This window comes from Didymella exigua (genome assembly GCF_010094145.1).
Source record: "Didymella exigua CBS 183.55 unplaced genomic scaffold M421scaffold_40, whole genome shotgun sequence".
NCBI lineage: Eukaryota > Fungi > Ascomycota > Dothideomycetes > Pleosporales > Didymellaceae > Didymella > Didymella exigua.
In genome coordinates, this window is record NW_022984814.1 from 34,631 (window position 1) to 55,813 (window position 21,183).

Below are 21,183 nucleotides of genomic sequence, written 5' to 3' on the forward strand. Positions count from 1 at the left end.
AACCTAGTTTGTATACAACTAACCCTAGGTTGTACTAGTAGATTCTTTCGCATACACAATACTTAGAAGAAAAAGCATCTATAATTTATTATCACAGTCTATTATCACATACTTATGCTCTAAAGTATACAATAGTACAAAGTCTAGAGTAGTAACCTAGATTTTGCTAATAACTACCCATTCTTAGACCCTACCTAGCTACCCTACCTATGCCTATACCTAGTCACGTGCTACCCTACCTATACCTATACCCAGTCACGTGCTACCCTACCCAAACCGTTTGGGTAGGGTACCTCATGTACCCTACCTAGTTCCTACCCATAAATCACGTGACTATACCTATACCCTACCCTACCCTACCCATCCGCCAGCCTAATCTAATGCAAGCACGCAGTATGCTGGGTCACTGTTTAATAGCAAGTAGTTGTAGTTGCAGTAACTTGTGTTAGTTGTGCCAAGAGAAAATGGCCGGTTCGGTGATATGGCCGGCTCGGTGATAATCTACGTTATGCTCGCTAGGTACCCCCCCTTTTTTGACCTTTTCTAGCCTCTAGCTTGTGCAGTTTAATAGTTATAACAAAACCCTCTACTACAGAAATGTAGAGGTAGTTTTTCTCTTTCTTTTAAGCCCTATTTCGCTAGAATCCATGTATTATTGACAAAGTTTTGGGGGGTACCCACGAAGGACGTTGGAGTATACCCATTCCGCCAGCCTACTCTGGCTCACAGTACGAGCATCTGACATACCTATAACCATTGCAACCCTACCCTACCTATACCTATAGCCTAAGTAGCCCTACCCTACCTATACCCTGGTCCGTGCGACCTATACCCTACCTATACCCTACCCTAGGTAAGGGGTACCCATCCGCCAGTCTAGTTGTACGCAATAAACTGTGTTTTTCTGTAATCTTTGTATAGACAACTTCTTCTTCTAGTTGCATTGCAACTATCTCTGCAAGGGCATTGCTTAATCCTGGCATAGTGTTAAGTTATTACGCGTTAAAATCTGGTGTAGATGTTACGCGCCAGGCGTTCGGTGCACGGACACGGTATGCTACGCCAAGACGGCACGGCTATGCACATATAATCATCAAAATAGATGCTTTGCTGTTACGTAGAATTGGTCAGGATGCAGCGAGACTTAAATGTAGCCAGCCTCAGATCGACCACACTCATCGCGTGGTCCTGAACATGGTTGTGAGTAAATAAAGGAAGAGTCCAAGTTTCGTCGCCGGGGGCAGGCGCAGGTGATCGGCCCGCGTTGCCCGAGGTTCCTCCCCTCCAAGTGACGATAGCTTCACTATTGCACGTCGCACTATCCGCAGTGACCGCGCCGGCTCCAGCATGATCACTTGTCACAGCCAAGCGCACTTCCGAGCTTTGAATGTGGACGCTTTCAAGGCCGTGAAGCTCAAGAGTCAACCAGCCTTGGCTGCCTTGCAGCCTCGCGAGCCCGCACACAGATCGCTCGAGACGAATCAAAACGTCCCGAAATAGATACTCATTGTGCGACGATGACAGCGAGTCACTCCGTCCAAGCTTGCCCTGTCGTAAGATCGTGTTTCTTTGTGAGATGACCAATGTATGCCGCCGGTTATCTGGTAGTCTATGTCGAAGCTCAAGCAAACTACTGGCTTGAAAGCCATGGCGATATCGAGTAGGTACACTCGCAAAGATTTAGGCAAAGTTTTCACTGCGGTCCCTGAGGCAGACGCTAAAGCTCGGGCTTTGCGGTAACTTTCCGGTCTTTTCGCTGCGCCACGCTGCACCAGCCTCTCTATCGCTGCCTGGGCAAGGCTCATTTATAAGAACAGCTCCAAGCCTCGGTCGAATTGTATCCAGCCAAAGCACATCGGATTCTCCTCTCCGTCTTCACTGAAACGCAGAAACAATGTTCACTCGCAACATTCACGTGGCTGACGCTGGCCCTCCTGCTTTGTCGGATGCTGTTGCAGGCCCGACTGTCAATCTCAACATCGTACCTGAAGATGTTCATTGGCTTATTCTTTCCGAGCTCGCGGAAACGTCCTTCATGGATGTACTCAACGTGGCGCACTCTTCCAATGCGTTGCGCCATGCGGCATTGCCTTTCATGTACCACAACGTCACTCTGGAAAAAGGACTAAAGAAGAGTGGGAAGCAAAACTCTTTTCAGGCTCTTATACAGTCATTCCGTCAGGACGAGAAGGGTGAACTTGCGAGGCAAGTTCGCAGTGTTACTGTCAAGGACGAGGTCCCCTCAGAGGACTTGATTATGCTACTGCACAAGATTGCCAGGTATGGAAACCTTCGATCACTAAAGTATGCCGACTTCTTGTCCTTTCGTTGATACTAAAACTGACTATCGCAGCTGGGAGACTTCTGCACATATGTCTCATGAAGTGTTCGACATGCTCCATACGAACTGGCCAACGCTCGAGATAAACGTGGCAGTTCCGGACCGCCAGAATGCCAAGTTCATCGCTCATCGGCAGATGGACATGAAGCTGCTTTCGTCACCTCTTCTTGTCGGGCTGACGTATGTAGTGTACACTCAGGGCTACCAACCAGATAAACCCTGCCACTCTGACTGGCCTCGCCTATCTCAGGCTTTAACAGCTGGTGGAAAAATACGGTCTCTTCGGATACGGAGCCTGCCAGATGGTGATCCCTACGACGGCATCAGGATTGTCCCTGATACCGACCCAAAGGGGCTGCCGCGTCTTGACTTTGCCTCTGGCCTACACCTACCTCGACTCGAGGAGCTAAGCATCGAAGTCGTACGACTGTGGGGAGAGTCAAACTATCTCTGGGATTTAGAGCATTCTTGCATGCTTCGTGACTCCATCGATGGCTCCCGCTTGCGCAAACTTGACTTTGGGATGGATAACCCCGAAACGTTCTTCAGATGTTTCACCGGTGTACTACCAAACCTTAAGAGTCTGCGCTTTGGAGCCGCAAAAGCTGCGACAGAATCTGCGAAAGTGTTCATCGAGTCACTCGAGGCGCTTGAACACCTTGATATTGCTCAAGCGCAGACAGGCATTGATGATCTTTGGCCGGCTATCGAGCAGCACAGGAGTACATTGAGGACTCTGGTTCTTGGGCCGGCGTTAGGTCACTACTGCAGTCGCATGTACATGGATCTGAGCCGTCTCGAGACCGTTGCAGCCACGTTTCCCATTCTTGAACGCCTAGGATGGGATGCACCGTGTAGTACAAATGTAAGTGTGCCGATCAGTAGTTGACCAAGGCGCTGACCATGAATCACAGGTGGACGCGAGACATCTTGAGGTTTTGTCGAGCATGCGACTCAAGAAACTTGATCTTTACCTTCACATCCCCGATGAGGCGTCGGAGTTCAGCGAGAAACTGGTGCAGGATGCCTGGGGAACCATCGCGCCTCCGCTACTTGATAAGAAGGGTTCCATTTCTGCTGCAATCAGCATTGCCGAGATTGTTTCAGAGTCACAGCAAGGAGTTTTGCAGTGGCTCACACTTCAACTTTCCCGGACTGGATACTCTGACCGTTACCAGCCTTATATGATGTATTCGAAGCTACAGCTCAGGCGCAACAGCTACACCGGCGAGATTCGCGGACGAAAGTGGGATGTTCGCGGCAGCATGGATTGGTACGGTGTTCCTTCTTTTGAGGAAGATCTGCGTTTTGAGGAGGAGTAGAGCACGCCTTGGACAGGATGTATGGTGATTTAGTGAGTAGACGTACGGGTCCATGATAGACGATGTGTTGTCTTCTCTTGCATTTCTTCCTTTGCCTTCGGTTTACTGCCAGTTCCGTGGCTGCGCTAGCCGCTTTCGGGTCACCGGGAAAGGTCCTGCCTGCACGTTGGCGCCCTGAGTGGCGATGAGGAAATTAATCACAGGACCGCGAAATGAGCCTATGCGAGCGCCTCATGTGGCCCATTTTCTCGGTCATAGATGTTCTGAGCCTTGCTGTACTACAGGTAGTACCGACAGGACACTACGGCTGCGACGTGTAAGGCGATACCGAGTACCAGCTTAGAGGTGTCAACGGCGCTCAATGCTTGCACAGGCTCTTACTCAGTGCTATATTCATGACAAGAAGGCGATGGGTTGGTCGGAAGTGTAACTCAGAGCTTACGCATTAGTCTCGTATAATCTGTCAGAACACATCTTGTGTCGGGTACCGGCGTTCGTCTTCAGTCTAACAGATATTCCACGTGCTCAAACATAATTTTTGCCCTCCAGTGCCTACTTGGTGCTATTCTGGGTATCAATGTGAGACCACGAGAGATGTATGTGCATGGTGTGCAGCGCTATTGAAGGAATGCACTCTGTTGGAAGCAGGCTGCCAATGCACATCAATACACACTGTACCTTCGTACTGACAACAGCCGAACGATCCCATATTTAGGAGGGCAACCAATCAAGCATGGAATTAATGGCTATAGTTTAACTACGAACCATGCAGTACTTGACGCGTGTCAGATATCTTCCTCGCCAAATTCCTACAACTACATTTTACCCTTGCATAACAGCCCAGCGGCCCTTAGGCAGAAACAGGTTCATCAACCCCGCCACCGCTCTTTACGAGCCTGAATTTGACTCAGTACACGTAACGGAAGTTGGGATTCTCCGTATCCGTCAAATCCTGGAAGGCAAGCTCATGCGTGACTTCGCTAACAACAGCATCCTTGCGGCGATTCCTTGCCATCAAGACAACGCGCGTTAATACGATTAGACCGATGTATATCCCATAGATGACGATGTGCACTAAAAAACCAGGAAGGTACCGTGGTGCATCTTTCGTCTGGAAGATCTGAGGCGCGATAAGGTTACCAACAGACCAGCCAACGAATACCATTGTCATCACCATGCCCTTCTTGGTCTGGCCAGCAATATTGCGGGTGATCAGAGAAATGATCATATTGCCTTGAGCGCAGAAGAATTGAGTGCAGTAGAATGCGATGAGCATGCCGCCAGAGTTTCCGGGGCTGGGGTTGACGATGAGGATAACAATCGTACCGGCGATAGCAGGTATAGTCCAGAGCTGAAGGCCGGTTAGTGATTTCGTCATATGACATACGCTGCATGACTTACAATCATCATTAGGCAATTCTGGCCGGACTTCTGACAAGCTTGTGCCGACCCAACCATGACGATGATCAGCCAAGCACCTTGAGCAATGTTGAGCAGCTGAGTTTGGAGGAGAGAAAATCCAAACTGGCGAATAATGAGGTTAGAGAAGACCCCGAGACCGCCGATGATCAGGTTGGCCACGGTGATGAGGGCGATGCAGCACCATACAAAAGTATCAGTAAAGGCTTCCTTGACCTGATACATCTTGTACACCTTGTTCTTGATGCCGGTCTCGTTGTGACGAACCCGCTCGATGAAGAGACGCTTCTCGTCCTCCGAGTAGCATTTGGCTGTCATGGGACTGTCAGGAAGGCAGTAGCCAATGACAAAAGACCATGCACATGTAGCGAGCCCAAGAATGAGGAACAGCAGTTGCCAATTCTTGATGGGTCCATCCGTGAAGTGAGAGACACCAAAGGCAAGTAGGCCACCAACCTACACAGGTTAGCATTATTTCATGACCCTGGGAGCTCGAATGCTGACCATAAGTTGCACACCGGACATGCAGTACCAAAGCGAGTTTAGGAGAGATTGCTCCTCACGAGTGTACCACATCGAAGTCCTGGGCCCTGATTAGCCAAATGCCGTGCATAACTACATGGATCACTCACAACAACATCATGGCTGGCTGAACACAGCTCTCGAAGAAGCCCAGCAGGAACCGAACAGCCATGAGCGATGCAAAGTTAGTCGAAGCCGCAGAGCACGCGACCACGGCACCCCAGACGAAGACGTTTACGGAAAGCATTTTAGCAAGCGGCAGCTTCTGTAGAAGGTAGTTTTGTGGCCATTCACCAACTAAAATACCAATGTACAGTATGGTACCGAGCCATTGGTACTGCCAACCTGTCAGCGATGACTACATTAGTAGACCTGAGAGAGACATACCTCTTGTCCGACAAGTTTAGCATCTTTTTGAATGCCCATGATGGACGCAAAGTTCAGAGTACCCTTGTCAAGAGACTGGCAAAAGTAGGTGACCAATTGAACGGCCAAGATGCGGCGGTTGAGTTTCCAAAAGAGACGCTTATTTGTTGCCGCGTCGATCTCGATTGGAGGGCCCGTGGTGTAGCGCAAAGTATCCTCGTCGACAACTTCGAAGTGAAGACCGGCCTCCTTAGAGATCATATCGTTTATTTCGTGGTGATTGGCCACGTTGGCACCTGCTTCGAGTTCTTTGGCGGACATGATGGCGGATGCCTTCTGTCGAGGCGTTGAGTGATAATCCAAACGATCTTCTGTTTTTGAACCAGTTGACCTACGGCAATATTTGAATGGCGCACCTTCTCCGCTTTTCTCCACACACGGGTTCACGTCATGAGGGTTCGGCCTGAACTACCGCGCATACTCCGACAATTTTACGATTTCTGATGTCTGGGGTTCCGCTAGTAAACGCAAATACGATGTGGCGCCACGCAAGACAGGCGGGGTGGACCCAATGTCCGCGGATTAGAGTTTTGCTGCGGGCACCGGGCGATGTCCCGGACCTCTCTCCGCCTCTCCAGGGTTCACGCAGGGTCGTCTACAGCCTCACGCATTTGCCATGCTGTACACCGACGCTCAATTTCCTCTTGCAGCAAGATCCGATGCTTCAATCTTAGTTATTCTTGGTAACGCGGAGCAACTGGGGAAAACGCGGGGAGTAGCAGCAACCGACAGAAAAGCGAGCGAAATGAAGATGACGTGATAACAAAGCCGTCTTGAAGCTGCCGTGAATGGCGAACACATAAGAGCAGCAGTGGTTCCCCTTCAGCTCAACTTAACATCAGCGGCGCCTCATCTATCTAGCCACAGAGCCATGCATTTCACGATTCTCACTACCGTAACCGCCCTCACGGCACTCGCCAATGCAATCCCATTCGAACAACACTATGAAGTCTCGAAATTTGCCCATCCAGGTGCGCTTCACAGCTCGAAGGACATTGAGCGCATCAAAGCGCGCGTTGCGGCCAAAGATGAGCCATGGTGCGTACATGTTGTGCGTGGACGAAGATGAGTTCAGACGCTGACTTGATGTTTCCCATGCAGGTCCACAGCTTTCAAGCATCTGTCAACTCGTCCACTTGTGCAGACTACCTGGAAGCCAAGCCCCAAGGAAGTCCTCGCACGATTTCCGCCTGGCACTGTCCCTGCTGAGAAGAATCTGACCAACAATTCTCCTTCGGCATACCGCGATGCCCACTCGGCATACGGACTCGCTCTGCGCTGGTTAGTCACCGGCAACACTAGTTTCGCTGATGCTGCAACCAAAACTCTGGACGGCTGGGGCAGCACGTTGAAGGTTATCGACGGCAACGAAGACCTGTTCCTCGCCGCCGGTTTGTACGGATATCAATTCGCCAACGCCGCCGAACTGCTCCGCGACTACCAAGGCTGGCCGAAGAAGAATCAGACAGTCTTTGGCAATATGCTAAACACAGTGTTCGCTCCCAAGAACCACTACTTTCTCACCACGCACAGTGGCAAGCCCGACTTTTACTACGCGAACTGGGATCTCTGCAACATTGCCTCCATGATGGCAATCGGTATCTTCACCGATAACTCGACCATGTATAACTGGGCTGTAAAGACCTTTCTGAACGGCCTACCAGATAGCAGTACCGTGATCAATGGTGCTCTTCCGTACTTTTCGATTGCGAACTTTACGGAGGAAGGAAGCGGCAAGACTTTGATGCAAGGACAAGAGGCAGGCAGAGACCAAGGTCACGCAACGCTGTGTTTCGCACTTCTGGGCGTGATCGGTCAGCAGGGTTACAACCAGGGTATCGATCTGTATGGAGCTTACGGAAACCAGATCCTGAACGGGTAAGTTAGTCGGCGCTTGTAATCATGAGACGCATTAAATGCTAACATATTGGCAAGTGCGGAGTACGCAGGCAAGTTCAACGCCGGGAACAATTCCGTCCCATACAAGCCCTATCATAGCTGGGAGGGTATCCTTCCTGTCGTCTCGGAGAAGAAACGCTTCGACATCCGACCGGGATTTGAGGCCATCTATGCGCACTACAGCGATGTTCGCGGTATAAATGCATCATGGACCAAGGCGTACCGCAATCTCGTCAATAGGAACCTGACTGCGAACATTGAAGGCGGTGGTGGCGATTATGGTCCGAATTCGGGAGGCTTCGATGCATTCGGCCATGGAACTTTGTTGTACAGAATTAGTGGCCAGTAGAAGAACAACGGCGGTAGGCTTGAACGCAATTGTCAAGACCGCCCACCCATGTAAGTCGGTCCGTATTCCTTGACTCGCAGACGTGCAAGGTTGAAAACAGCTGCCGGCGGATCGTCATCATTCCAAGCCAGTATAGGCGGCAGAACCTGTCTCCAGCCTCCCAAGATGCGCACATGTGCTGTGGCATGATATGCAACCTCTTTGATATCGTGGGTATCATAGCTACGGCGGACATCTGGGTCACCTCAGCGCTAGAAATCTATAAACATTATGCACGATAACTTATACTACTTGCTTCGGCTGTTGCGCGTTCAATACCGCGATATTCTGCCTTTCAACCATGATTTTGACGCTACGCACTCTGGCCCTTCTTTCTAACTTGACTCATCACGGCGTTTAAGTTATACTAAAGCGCGCTTTTGTTTTCACCTCCCTACGTAGATAGACAAAGCCAGCTGATGTTCAGTTCTGGAAACGGAGCCCAGATTCAAATTACGATGCGAAGGCCGCTTGCAGTTGCAATACGGCATAACTGAAGGGCTTTAGACATCCTGTTTCCAAGATTGAAAATGGGATTCCTATTTACCTTTCATGGTCGCCAATCTTTATTATCTCGGGAAATTGCCGTTGACAGGGTGTAGCAATGAAATATGGGGATGTGGGGTGCCGATACGTTCGTGTGCAGGAACATCCTGCCAGTCACAAGCAGCCGCGCGCTGTAAGAGAAAAGTGGGACTGTCTCTGTTCGTTCTTAGACTAGGTATGCCACGTTTGATCTATGATTTAGTAGTTCCAGGGCTTATGATCTTAGCCCATATACGAGCGCACTGATTGTTGTGTACTTCGGCGTTGATTAAAAACGATACTATGCACAAGACGCTGTACTGCAGAAGCTCGAGGACCTTTCCTTCGCAGCCCCTAGACATCTGAGATAGCTTTGGAAGATGTGGACGCTGACAAAAGTCATATCCTGATTCATTTCCTTCACACTGATACCTACCAGACACTGGACAAGATGAGTGATGAGAGGGTAGAGTTTGATGGAAAAAAAGGTCATGATCAGTGAATTTCAGAACGCTTCAAGCTTGATACTTGGTGTTACAGTCGAGGAGGGTCGCCGAGCCATGCCTGTGGCCAACCATTACATCATGCGAGGATCGGCCGAAGTCGCTTGCGTAGTCCAGCTAATCCACACGTGTGCGCTCCAGACTTACGTAAAAGCATGTCTTGAGCAGCCTTGAATATCGTCGAGCTGTTCAGATCCCTCGTAGACTTACAAAGTATTTTCTGTAACGGTTGAGAGGAGAAGCAGATCATGTGTTGTTGGCGGTGGTCTGGTGCTACTTCCTTATGTCGTTGAGCACCTCTTACCTCAGCTGCATCACAAAGACGTCATCAAAACAGACCCCGCAGCGAGCCTTGGAGAGCAAAAAATAAAAGCAGAACAAGAACAGACAAGAACACAATACACTAGTTGTATTGCTCTCTAGTCACTTCCACGTGATCGTTCATTATTGATGATATGGGCGGCGATCACTTGACTTGGCTACGTTGAGGTCAAAACTGACAGCCGTGAGGGTTAGCCTACATACACCCCCCTCTTACCATGATGTGTTTGGCGGGAAGTAACTAGTGAAGGGTAAAAGAGCAGCAAAGTAAATGACCGAGGACGGGAACAGCGGTAACGGATACGTAACCACGTGGCTCAGATCACATGATATCCTATTGTATCAGGCACTGCCCGGTGGGCAAGTGCACTTACCTGAGAGCTGATAGCTTGTGTAACACAACACAACACAACACAACAACAGATAGCAATACAATCGTTGATCACAGTCCCCGACTGACACTGCTCACGCAGTTACAGTTATGAGCCTGGCTGTTGATTATACAAGCGGTATTCGCTACTGCATGCTGACGAGCTATTGACTGCTGACAATAGAGCTATGTTGTCGCCCTGCTACCTTACTTTTCTAAGAGCATTGGGCGCACTATCCTGTACAGGATTTAACATCTAAGGGCTAATAGAGCCTAATTTAGCATGGCTAACGTGAGTGTATAGCGAGTGGGCCGGCTAAGCGAGTGGACCGCCTCAACAAGCCATTGGGCTGTCCCACCTTCAAACCTCAATAGACTAACCACTCAACCTTGAAATGCTCTTAAAAGAAGACAGAATTAAGCTTGCACTTTAAGCAATTAGGAGGCCCTAGGAACTAAGCGTGCGACCCGCTGCAGTGGTCTATAAGGTGTCAAAAACAACCCTCCAACAGCGACGCGCTGGGACGCAGTCAACACGCAATACCTCCCCTAAATTAGCAAATCTTCAGAAGACAGAGCAGAGGGCGCTTGTACAGTATATTAGGAAGCTGGATTCCCAAGGATTTGCTCCAACGCTTTATTGTGTTGAAGATATAGCTAATTAACTTGTCAGATATTGGGTTACTGAGGAAAGGTTGGCAGGGCCGGATCTGTACAGAGACATCACTTAGAGGTCTTAGCCGAGTTCACCAAGCAAGGCAGGGGCCTACAGACTAAGCCTAATAATTAGCAACACGCTAGATTAAGGTCGCTAAGCATATAAAAGAGGGGTAGCTAAGTAATCTAGGACTACTAAGATAATACCTTAGCTAATAAGTAATAGAAAGGTAGGTTAAGAGTATATAAGATTAGAGGAGAGACACAAAATAGAGAGGATAGAGAATATATATAATTTTTACTACCTATTACGTGTTTCACAAGCGAGCGCCGCACCCAACTGTGTCCCGCACTTTCAACAACAGAACGCCTGCGCAGCGCTATATCACAACATAACACAAATAAATAATTGTTTGCAGGCCTAGATAGTATTATTTAGAAGCTTTACTATTATCTATATCCTCTATTTCTACCTTGTAAGTATAGGAATTATGTCTAATCTTACTATAATACCTGTAGTGTTGTCTAACACGCACCCTCTTTATAGGTGTCTTACCCTTACTATAACCCCTACCCTTCTTTTTAGTAATTAAGTTAGCTACTTTACTAACTATAAGGGTCTCCTCTGTGTGTATATATTATTGCTTACAGGTCTTGCACTTTATAGACGCTTCTACAGTGTCTTAAAGGCAGCCTATTTCCTCCTACATTAATACTAAATTATAAGCTATCTGCTAAGCACCCTTTACTAACTATTTTACCTACTTATCTAACAAACTTGCTAGAGACCCTTAATAGATCTAAATTTGCTTTTAAATTAGAGTTAACTGCTCCTCTGCTTTGTAAGTAGTGTGTGGTGTCTTTAGCTCCTAGGCAACGTTGCTAGGTTTTAGTAGCATTAGCGTGCGCAGGCGCACATTAAGCTTTAGTAACACTACCTCTAGATTGTGTAGGACTAGCCTAGCACCTCTAAAGCCTGTGCAAACCTTCTCTGTAGTAAACACCTTACTAAACACTAATTTAAAGGCTAGCAGAAAGGTTTCCTTATTTATATATTAGATGTGACTGCGTGCTAAGGCTAAAACCTTGTTGCTATATAGGCGCTTTAGTGGCGAGAAGCAGGCGACGTTAAGTGGCTGCAACAGGTGCAACAAGTATAGGGGCATACAGAGAGTGATTATCTTCTTCTCTCTGCAGAGATCTTGGAAAGCCACTAAGCAGTGGCTCTTATAGCTATTAATAATAAGTAGCTAGTAGATCCTAACTAGCTTCGCATGCATATTAAAGTAGAGGAGCTAGGTAAGCGCTAGATTATTATTAGTCTAGCTAGTAGGACTAACATTAATAATCTAGTCCTGTAGGAGGTCCTTAGTAAACTAGTTAGCGATAAGAACCTTGCCTGCAAGGATAAGGAATAGTAGGATAACCTTCCCTATTAACCTAACGCCTTATACTAGGGTAACCTACTTATAATTGCTAGGTTAGATCTTCTTCTGCTTCCTAGGCTTCTCTAAGCCTAATACTACTAGCTATAACAAGATCTTGCCTATTAGGAAGCTAGATTTATTAAAGTTATACACATCTTTGTCTATAATACTGTACTTTGCCTTTATAGACTAAACAAGCGTGAACTAGGGCTAGATAACTGCTAGTTCCTCGCAGGCAGCCCACTAGTGATTGTATAGGCGGGTCTACTGCTTCTAGAGCTCTAGTGTACGCTTTAATAAGTTATTAACCTAGTTCTTGCTAACAGGCTTTGCACCACGCTCTCTTAGCAGTTTATCTGCTATATCTTATACATCTGCCCTTAAGGAGGGTAGGCCACGCACAGACTCCTTAAGTATACGTAGTATAACTGCCTCCTCTTCTAGCTTTATAAGGCGCTTTGCATTTAGCTTGCAGTCGCATTAAGAGCGTGTTCTGTTGCATTAGTACTAGATTATTTGTTTAGGCAATTTATAGACTTTCTTAGCTTGTTAGATACTTTGAATTTAGTTTCTTAAGATATTAGATATAGCAAGCTGTACATCAACTTCAGTATAGAGTGTAGGAGCTTGTTGTGGTTGAGACATTACGCGCTGTTGTTGCGCCGGCGTTCTGGCAGCGAGAGTGCGGCGCTCGCTTGGGTGCGGCGCTCGCTTGTGAAACACGTTAATCTTATTAAGTTTAACGTAAAGCACCACCAAGCCAGACACACCACTAAGCCAGACACTTCTTCTTAGCATTATAAACACTATGTACAGGACAAGCAATTACTTACTACTTGCTACAGAACCTGCGTATGACGCACTTGCATTAGATGCAGACTCTTCTTCTGCATCTTTCTAGCACATACAAGCGTTGTGCCCAGTCTTCCTACAGTTACTACAGTGCTGTTAACCTAGCTGTGCTCTTTCTTAACTACTACTACCACGCGCTTTCTTTAACACTGTACAAGCTGCAGCTGCGCTTCTAGCTACTAACAATGCTGCTTCACTATACTCTATTGTGCCCCTATGCTAGATCTACTTTCTTTTCTAAGTCTTGCGCTTTATTATCTCTACTAGTTGCTCTTTAAGCTCCTGTACATAAGCCTTAATAAGCACATTTTTATATAGTATCTCTTTAGCTCCTTTAACAAGCTTTAAGAACCCCTCCTAAGTAGATATTAGTAACTACACAAAGCACTTACTTACTAGCTTTAATTATAACCTAAATTTATAGGTATTGCTTAGGGTTCTAGATTGCTATAGTGTTTCTAGTAGAGGTATTAGTAGAGGGGTATAAAATTACACTTTAAGCTAATTAAGGACTACCTACACATTAATAGGGACTAGCCCTAATACCTTAAAGGCCTTTTTACAGTTCTTGTATGTAAATATATTAAAAAACACGTCTCTAAAGGCTAGAAGGAATCCTGCCTTATTAATATAGAAGACGTATTAGCGTGCTAAGTCCTAGACATGTTAGGAGTACCTTAGTTTTAATAGCAAGAAATACACTATATTAAGTAGCTAAAGTATGTGCAATTAGTAAGGAGGTATATAGAGGGTAAGGATTCTGTTCTCCTAGTAGTAGTCCTTAAATTCCTAGTTAAGGTGGCTCTTATAGCTGTCTAAGATAAGCAGCCTATACAACCCCCTCTAACGCGCTCTTACATATGTGTTAAAATGCTTTAACTACTTAAGACTAAGTATATTATTAGTCTATCTATTCTTAGAGACTAAGACCTTCTAGCTGTATAGGATATTAGTCTCCTTATACTAGGCAGAGATAAAGACACGCCCTTTGTAGATAATAAAAGGTAGGGTTGCATACCTAGCAGCGTAGATACTCTAGATAACTATAACCTACTCCTAATTACCTAGCTAAATAAGGTTTAGCCTTGTACGCCTCTCTAAGCCTGTAATAACCTTTATTAAGCTAATTACTTCTATCTAAAAGCTAGTCTTATTAAAGTTATAGATATCCTTATCTAGGACCCTATACTTGTCTTTTATCTCCTGTATAAGCTTAAACTACATGCTAATTACCTCTAGATCTTCCTAGAGTATTCTCTAACAGTCCTTTACTTAATTAAAAGCTATCTTAAGCTCCTTTGTACGTAACACAAATTACTTAGCCTAGTTCTTACTAATAGGTGTCCTACTATATAAAGCTAATAGTTTATCTACAATATCTACTACCTTACACAGCTAGGGGGCAAATTTGCGTCAATTAAGGTTAGGGATGTATTATATAATTATTTACTCTTCTATTATAGAGAGCTTCTAGCTGTTAGGTAGTGCTTCTTATTAAAATATAATTTTGTTTAGCTAATTAGAGAGCCTCTAGAAAGGTACCTTAAAGGTAGCAACAGCCCTCTGTACGCTCTTAAATTATCCTAAGGTATAGGCCTAAAGCGCAAGAGTAATTCTACCTTCTTACTAAGTTAATATCTACTTATATTATTGTTGTATATTATGTTGTATAGAAAATTTACAGTGCTAAGAAAAAGTGTTTAGCTTGGTGGTGTGTCTGGCTTGGTGGTGCTTTACGTTATACTCTAATAATATTATAAGACTCTAATAATTAAAAGTCTTACTACTATAACTAAGCTAGAATAATATTAATCCTTAGCACACCTACTATTATACTTACTAAATATACAATGTACACCCTGTGGCTACGCTAGCTAGAGATACGCTGTGTCTCTCTAGACGTGTAGGATTAAATTAATCCTGACTAACTTACGTGCCTAAAGTTAAAGCTGTAGTTACTAGCTACACTAGATCTTATAATATATAAATAGAGAATAACACTTAACGTAAAGCACCACTAAGCTAGACACACTAATATAGTGTATTTCTTGCTATTAAAACTAAGGTACTCCTAACATGTCTAGGACTTAGCACGCTAACACGTCTTCTATATTAATAAGGAAGGCTTCCTTCTAGCCTTCAGAGACGCCTATTTTAATATATTTACATACAAGAACTGTAAAAAGGCCTTTAAGGTATTAGGGTTAGTCCCTATTAATATATAGGTAGTCCTTAATTAGCTTAAAGTGTAATTTTATACCCCTCTACTAATACCTCTACTAGAAACACTATAGCAATCTAGAACCCTAAGCAATACCTATAAATTTAGGTTATAATTAAAGCTTATAAGTAAGCGCTTTATATAGTTACTAACATCTACTTAGAAGGGGTTCTTAAAGCTTATTAAAGGAGCTAAAGAGATACTATATAAAAATATACTTATTAAGGCTTATATACAGGAGCTTGAAGAGCAACTAGTAGAGATAATAAAGCACAAGACTTAGAAAAGAAAGCAGATCTAGTATAGGGGCACAATAGAGTATAGTAAAGCAGCATTGTTAGTAGCTAGAAGCGCAATTGCAGCTCGTACAGTGTTAAAGAAAGCGCGTGGTAGTAGTAGTTAAGAAAGAGCACAGCTAGGTTAACAGCACTATAGTAACTGTAGGAAGACTAGGCACAACGCTTGTACGTGCTAGAAAGATGCAGAAGAAGAGTCTGCATCTGATGCAAGTGCGTTGTACGCAGGTTCTGTAGCAAGTAGTAAGTAATTGCTTGTCCTGTACATAGTGTTCATAATGCCAAGAAAAAGTGTCTAGCTTAGTGGTGTGTCTAGCTTAGTGGTGCTTTATGTTAAGTGTTATTCTCTATTTATATATTATAAGATCTAGTGTAGCTAGTAACTATAGCTTTAACTTTAGGCACGTGAGTTAGTTAGGATTAATTTTATCCTACACGTCTAGAGAGACACAGCGTGTCTCTAGCTAGCGTAGCCACAGGGTGTACATTGTATATTTAGTAAGTATAATAGTAGGTGTGCTAAGGATTAATATTATTCTAGCTTACTTATAGTAGTAAGAGTCTAAATTATTAGATTCTTATATTATTATTAGAGTATAGACTTAACAAGATTATAGGTAGTAAGAATTGTGTATATTCTCTATCCTCTCTATTTTATGTCTCTTCTCTAATCTTATATAACGTACTCCACAAGCGAGTGGCTCACACAAGCGAGTGGCTCACTTTTGCCAAGACTACACCAACACTACAACTACTTTACAACATTACAGCACACAACAACAATATCATGTACTACACAGTATATTGCACTAATCTACAGTACTTTGCGCATCTTTCTTACACGTTGTCCTGTTGTGCCCTGCCTTGCTACACATGCTACAGTGTCTTAATAACTAAGTGCTGCTATTAGCGCCTCCTCTCTTCTTTGCCTTCTTCCCATCACTACGGGCCTCAAACTCCTTTAGAGTAGTTAGCCGCACTCCCTTAGCAAAGGTTAATACCCTATCTCACTGTAATTGCTTTCTTTTGTGTGATTTACAGCGTGTGGCAGCCTTATTGGCTACCTGAAGGTCAGCAACCTGGTTGCGCACCAAAACTAGTGAATGCGCCATTAGCTCTGCGCCTTTGGTGAGCTGATTAAGGGCGTCAACCATTGATGTTAGTGAGCTATTAGCGTGTCTCTGGATCCTCTCTTGAATTAGCTTTGATTGAGACCTAAATTCTAGGGTGTTGCTTGGTGTCTTAGACTCCTACGTGCTGTTGTCTACAATAGGTGGCGTTGGCGTGCGTAGCTGTACTTCAAGCTTTGATATCACAGCCTCTAGGTCAAACGGGACCAGGCCAGCGCCTCTGAATCCTCCCTAGATGTTGCTCTTGGTAATTGAAGCATCAAAAGCAGCTTTGAAGCACGGCAAGAACTCAAGTTTGGTGATGCGAGTGATCTTGCTCCGCATCAGCTGCTCGGCTTGGCGGCCATAGGCCTTCTTTAATAGGGAGAAACAACCCACGTCAAGCGGCTGTAGCAGATAGGATGAGTGTGGGGGCATACACAGAGTAATAATCTTATACTCCTTATAGTACTAGTAGAATTTAACTAAGTTGTGGCTCTTGTGGCTGTCTAGAACAAGCAGTTAGTAGCTGCTAACAGTGCGCGCCTTTGTGTGCTTATTAAAGTGCTTTAACTACTTAACTCTAAGCTTATTATTAGTCTAGCTGTTGTTAGAGACACTAATAACCTAGTTATTAGGTATACTAGGCTCCTTGTACTAGGCTGAGAGGTGGTGCTTACTAGAGAGGATAATGAAGGGTGGGATAGACCAGCCCTTTGCGCAGATGCCTTGGATAATGCTAGTCTACTCTTGGTCGCCCTGCTGCACTGTCTTTGGTCTCCCTCAACGCTCAGAGCCTGTGACAACAGCACTAGTGGATATAACGCCTATCATAAAGCCAAATTTATTAAAGTTGTGGGTGTCTTCATCTAGGATACTATACTTAGCTTTAGTATTCTCTACAAGCTAGAACTAGTTACTAATAACCTTAGGATCCTTACACAGCGCTCTCTTGTAGTTATACTTGCAATTAAACTTGACTTTAAGCTCTAGCTAACGTTTAACAAAGTTGGCAGCCTAGTTCTTGCTAACAGGGGTCTAGTAGCGCTTAGCAAGTAGAGAATTGGCTATACCCTCTACATTAGTGAGTTGGGGTGAGAATCCTTGCTTATCTAGCCTTAACACGTGCTGGACAATTACCTCCTCTTTAGTGCTAGTTATCTTAATTATGTTAGGCTTGCAATCGCGTTGTAGAGAGGTTCTAGCAAGTTAGTAACTAAGTGTCCTTTAAGACACGTTGTAGATGGCTGCAGCGCGTTGCTGAGAGAGTGTCGCGTCTTGATAGATAGCCTGAAGAGCAAGCTGTATTCCTGCTTCCTTTGAGGGTTTGATTGTGTTGTTACGTTGAGGCATTGTAGGTAGAGTGAAGTTTGGTGTGGTCTTGGCAAAAGTGAGCCACTCGCTTGTGTGAGCCACTCGCTTGTGGAGTACGTTACTCTTTACGTGCTATTCTATTAGTTATTAGTTAAGGTATTATTTTAGTAGTCCTAAATTACTTAGCTACTCCTTATTTATATGCTTAGCAACCTTAATCTAGCGTGTTGCTGATTTTCAGGCTTAGTCTGTAGGCCCCTGCTTTGCTTAGTGAACTTAGCTAAGACCTCTAAGTTATGTCTCTGTAAAGATCCAGCCCTGCCAACCTTTCCTCAGTAACCCAATGTCTGACACTTACTTTCTCTCTCCCTCTCTCCCACTCTTCTAGCACTCACCTGCCTCTAGACACACACGAGGGATCCACCCTAATGTACATACACTGCTTAGTCTCCCTAACTAGAAGGGGAGCTGTAGCTTGAAATAGTAGCAATACCCTCGCAGGCAAGAAATGCTTTGTAAGGTAGTGTGTCAGTACTATGATTCTATAGCTTAGCACGTCGTATATGCCCTTCAGGAGGCAAGATAGTGGACTTCGTCTCTATTAACTAGACGTAAAATAAATACTAAACAACTTACTAACCCCTTTAGCCTAATGTTATCCTCCAATACTTTGCAAAGGATACCCTAAGGCCTCTAGCAGCAGCACAAGCTCTTCTCCAGTCTATTCTAGCAAGGATTGGCTCAAAATTGAGACTCTACTGCAGAAGGTTGCCAGGAATAAGAGCAGTACCGGTAAGGAGCTGAGGAAGATCAGCCGCTCGCTCCACCACATCTCAATTCAGAATCAGCTTCTCCACTACGAGATAGCAGGCCTTGAACAGTTTCTCAAGACTTAGAAGAAGCACAATAACAAGAGCAAAGCTCTTCAGTTCCAGCCTCGCAAGGATTACCGGTATCACGGCGGAGCTGAGTTTTACTCTCCTAGTAAGGGGGGTTCGACGCATTGCGCGCACGGACACGGTAGGCTGACTTTGATGGGGCGGAGGGTTCGCTTGGATTGGGGGATCTGCCTGTGATACGTTAGTTTAAGAAATTGCGCGCCATACCGGTCCCAGTACATGTTGCAGCGGTTCGTAGCTGTTTAGCGTCAATCACTGGTCGACTACTGGTCTTCGAAGCCGAGGAAATTGAGGCCGGCGCTTTTTTGCGGACCGACTGTGCAAACATCGCTCATTACAAGTCCTTCAACAATATCGGTCCCACCTTAGATGCGTATAAGAAGACTCTTGCCTGCCACTAATCTTTCAATTATTTAATCCCTACATATCGTATTTTTCCTACCACTATTCCCAGACAGATTAGCCTCCCGACACATCTTAAACATGAAATCCTTTGCCCTCCTTGTTACTCTATTACCTATGGCTTTTGCCAGATGCAACGACCCGAAAGAAAACACAGACTTGGGACGCTGCATAGGATGGTGTTCTGACACCAACTCAAGCCAGCCATCCAGCGTTGTCAATGAATGCATACGAACTAATTGCAACTCCTGTGTACCCTAAACGTTGTAAGTAAGAGTCAATATTCAAAGCGACACAGATTACCTAAGACTTTGCTAGGTTAAGTCTGTTAGATACGTAGAAGGTACTGCATACAGCCGGAATTGTTCTAGTAGCAAAGCCGTACTCTACCTGTAGTGTGTGGCTACGAATGTATCATTGTAAGCAGAAGAAATCGATACAATTTGTAGAGCTAGAAACTTGGGGAGCCTAGAACACAGAAAAAGTAACTAGATCCTACCTACAAGAAATGCGTCAAGCCCCCTAGAATTTTCCTTAAGATCTAACACAAGCAGCGAGAAAATTGCGAAGACCCTGTGTTTGTGCATTAAATGCACGCAAACGCGACACCACCGCCGCTTTATCTCATTACCACAGCACCGCTACATGACAGGCATTCAAGAAGTTTTTGCACAGTGCTACTTAAACGAGGCATCACTTACCATAATATCGAACACTGCGGAAAGCATTGCCCATAAGCTGGCCTCTGATATCAAGTTAGCGGAATAAGTGGCCAGTCTAAATTTATGGTAAAAAGATTGTTGATAGGACCCAGTTCTTTCTTCTAGCATTCATACTCCTTGAGATCAATCTTGCAGCTCGCAAACCTAACTGTGAGATCGGGTCCTGATGTGTACAAGCTGCTGGACGGCGACAGTGGAGTGTTAGGTAAATCCTCATCAGAGGATAGCCGAGAAGCAAAGCACAATTAGAACGCAACAAAGTCCAGCCGACTTACTCAATTATGTACTCTCCATTGAAACAATGAGAAATCTGCAAGCAGTAAAGTTCCCGGCCTTTGAGCGTAACAAGTCGTACAAGGATGATCCAAAAAGCTGGATTTCGATAAAAGCTTAAACCCATATGCTCGTCCTGAGGAAAAAGGTACTCTGAGCTATATAAGGACACAATATCAAAGGCTTTAGCTAGCCTAATGTCTAGACTTCCACACCAATGTTCATGCTACCAGCTCACAGGAATACTATAACGTACCTCACGGGCGAGTGGCCGACCCGGGCGAGTGACCGGATTTTGCCAAGACTACACCAAATTTCATACAACCCACAATGTCTTAATGCAATAAGGCTTAAAGCGTCTTAAAGGAATTAGATTTACAGCTTGCTATCTAGGCTCTTAAACAAGACGCAACTCTTACTTTTCTATGCGCTGCAACAATCTACAAGGTGTTAGAAAGAATACTAAGACAATAATGTGCTAGAACGCTCTTACATTACAATTGTAAGGTTAACTTAATAAAGCTAACAAGCACTAAAGAGGAGGTAATTTTGTAGCATATTCTAAAGCTAGGCAAGCAAGGATACCCACCCCAGGTTACTAATGTGGAGGATATGGCCAACTCTCTACTCACTAAGCGCCACCAGCCTCCTGGCAGCAAGAAGTAGGCTAGCACGTTTGTTAAGCGTCGCCTAGAGCTTACAGTTAAGTTTAATTAAAATTACAACTACAAGAGAGCCCTCTGTAAGGATCCTGAGGTTATCTAGGGCTAGTTCCGCCTAGTGGAGAATACTAAAGCTTAGTATGGTATCCTAGATAAAGACAACTACAACTTAAATAAGTCTGGGTTTGTAATAGGCGTCATATCAACTGGAGCTATTGTTAGAGGCTCTGAGCGTTGAGGAAGGCCAAAGACAGTAAAGCAGGGCGACTGAGTGTAGTGGTCTGGCCAAAGGCCAATAAAGGATATCTACTTC

General features: G+C 45.0%; 6 protein-coding genes across 6 annotated transcripts; 3 read left to right on the forward strand and 3 right to left on the reverse strand.

The window, feature by feature from the left end:
• Positions 1–1,894: 1,894 nt before the first annotated feature.
• Positions 1,895–3,663, forward strand: M421DRAFT_8898 (uncharacterized protein; the record flags this gene model as incomplete). The annotated part of the gene is made up of 3 exons (XM_033597722.1): positions 1,895–2,304; positions 2,354–3,206; positions 3,256–3,663. 3 exons carry the CDS (start codon positions 1,895–1,897, stop codon positions 3,661–3,663), a joined length of 1,671 nt encoding a protein of 556 aa, XP_033444490.1.
• A 907-nt stretch (positions 3,664–4,570) lies between these two features.
• M421DRAFT_72880 (MFS general substrate transporter) lies at positions 4,571–6,231 on the reverse strand (the record flags this gene model as incomplete). The annotated part of the gene is made up of 5 exons (XM_033596926.1): positions 4,571–5,014; positions 5,065–5,538; positions 5,587–5,665; positions 5,715–5,941; positions 5,992–6,231. The coding sequence occupies 5 exons, from the start codon at positions 6,229–6,231 to the stop codon at positions 4,571–4,573; spliced, it is 1,464 nt and encodes a 487-aa protein (XP_033444491.1).
• A 670-nt stretch (positions 6,232–6,901) lies between these two features.
• On the forward strand, positions 6,902–8,278 carry M421DRAFT_95507 (chondroitin AC/alginate lyase; the record flags this gene model as incomplete). The annotated part of the gene is made up of 3 exons (XM_033598316.1): positions 6,902–7,068; positions 7,132–7,908; positions 7,966–8,278. 3 exons carry the CDS (start codon positions 6,902–6,904, stop codon positions 8,276–8,278), a joined length of 1,257 nt encoding a protein of 418 aa, XP_033444492.1.
• Positions 8,279–11,407: 3,129 nt separating this feature from the next.
• M421DRAFT_424877 (uncharacterized protein) lies at positions 11,408–11,962 on the reverse strand. Its single transcript, XM_033593891.1, has 2 exons — positions 11,779–11,962; positions 11,408–11,736 (listed from the first exon to the last, which is right to left on the reverse strand). Exons 1-2 carry the CDS (start codon positions 11,857–11,859, stop codon positions 11,563–11,565), a joined length of 255 nt encoding a protein of 84 aa, XP_033444493.1. The 5' UTR covers positions 11,860–11,962; the 3' UTR covers positions 11,408–11,562.
• A 4,423-nt stretch (positions 11,963–16,385) lies between these two features.
• On the reverse strand, positions 16,386–17,504 carry M421DRAFT_403521 (CENP-B protein). The gene is given in 2 exon segments (XM_033590265.1): positions 16,386–17,069; positions 17,085–17,504. 1 exon segment carries the CDS (start codon positions 17,034–17,036, stop codon positions 16,851–16,853), a length of 186 nt encoding a protein of 61 aa, XP_033444494.1. The 5' UTR covers positions 17,037–17,069; positions 17,085–17,504; the 3' UTR covers positions 16,386–16,850.
• A 1,735-nt stretch (positions 17,505–19,239) lies between these two features.
• M421DRAFT_424879 (uncharacterized protein) lies at positions 19,240–19,734 on the forward strand. Its single transcript, XM_033593892.1, has 2 exons — positions 19,240–19,479; positions 19,532–19,734. Exon 1 carries the CDS (start codon positions 19,295–19,297, stop codon positions 19,472–19,474), a length of 180 nt encoding a protein of 59 aa, XP_033444495.1. The 5' UTR covers positions 19,240–19,294; the 3' UTR covers positions 19,475–19,479; positions 19,532–19,734.
• The last annotated feature ends 1,449 nt before the right edge of the window (positions 19,735–21,183 follow it).

Bases quoted from the DNA above. Each gene is read 5' to 3' on its own strand.
- M421DRAFT_424877 (XM_033593891.1), bottom strand. From the start codon at position 11,859: ATGCCCCTATACTTGTTGCACCTGTTGCAGCCACTTAACGTCGCCTGC. The intron at 11,737-11,778 runs GTTTTAGCCTTA...TATATAAATAAG, and splicing joins AGCGCCTATATAGCAACAAG to GAAACCTTTCTGCTAGCCTT.
- M421DRAFT_403521 (XM_033590265.1), bottom strand. From the start codon at position 17,036: ATGCCCCCACACTCATCCTATCTGCTACAGCCGCTTGACGTGGGTTGT.
- M421DRAFT_424879 (XM_033593892.1), top strand. From the start codon at position 19,295: ATGAAATCCTTTGCCCTCCTTGTTACTCTATTACCTATGGCTTTTGCC.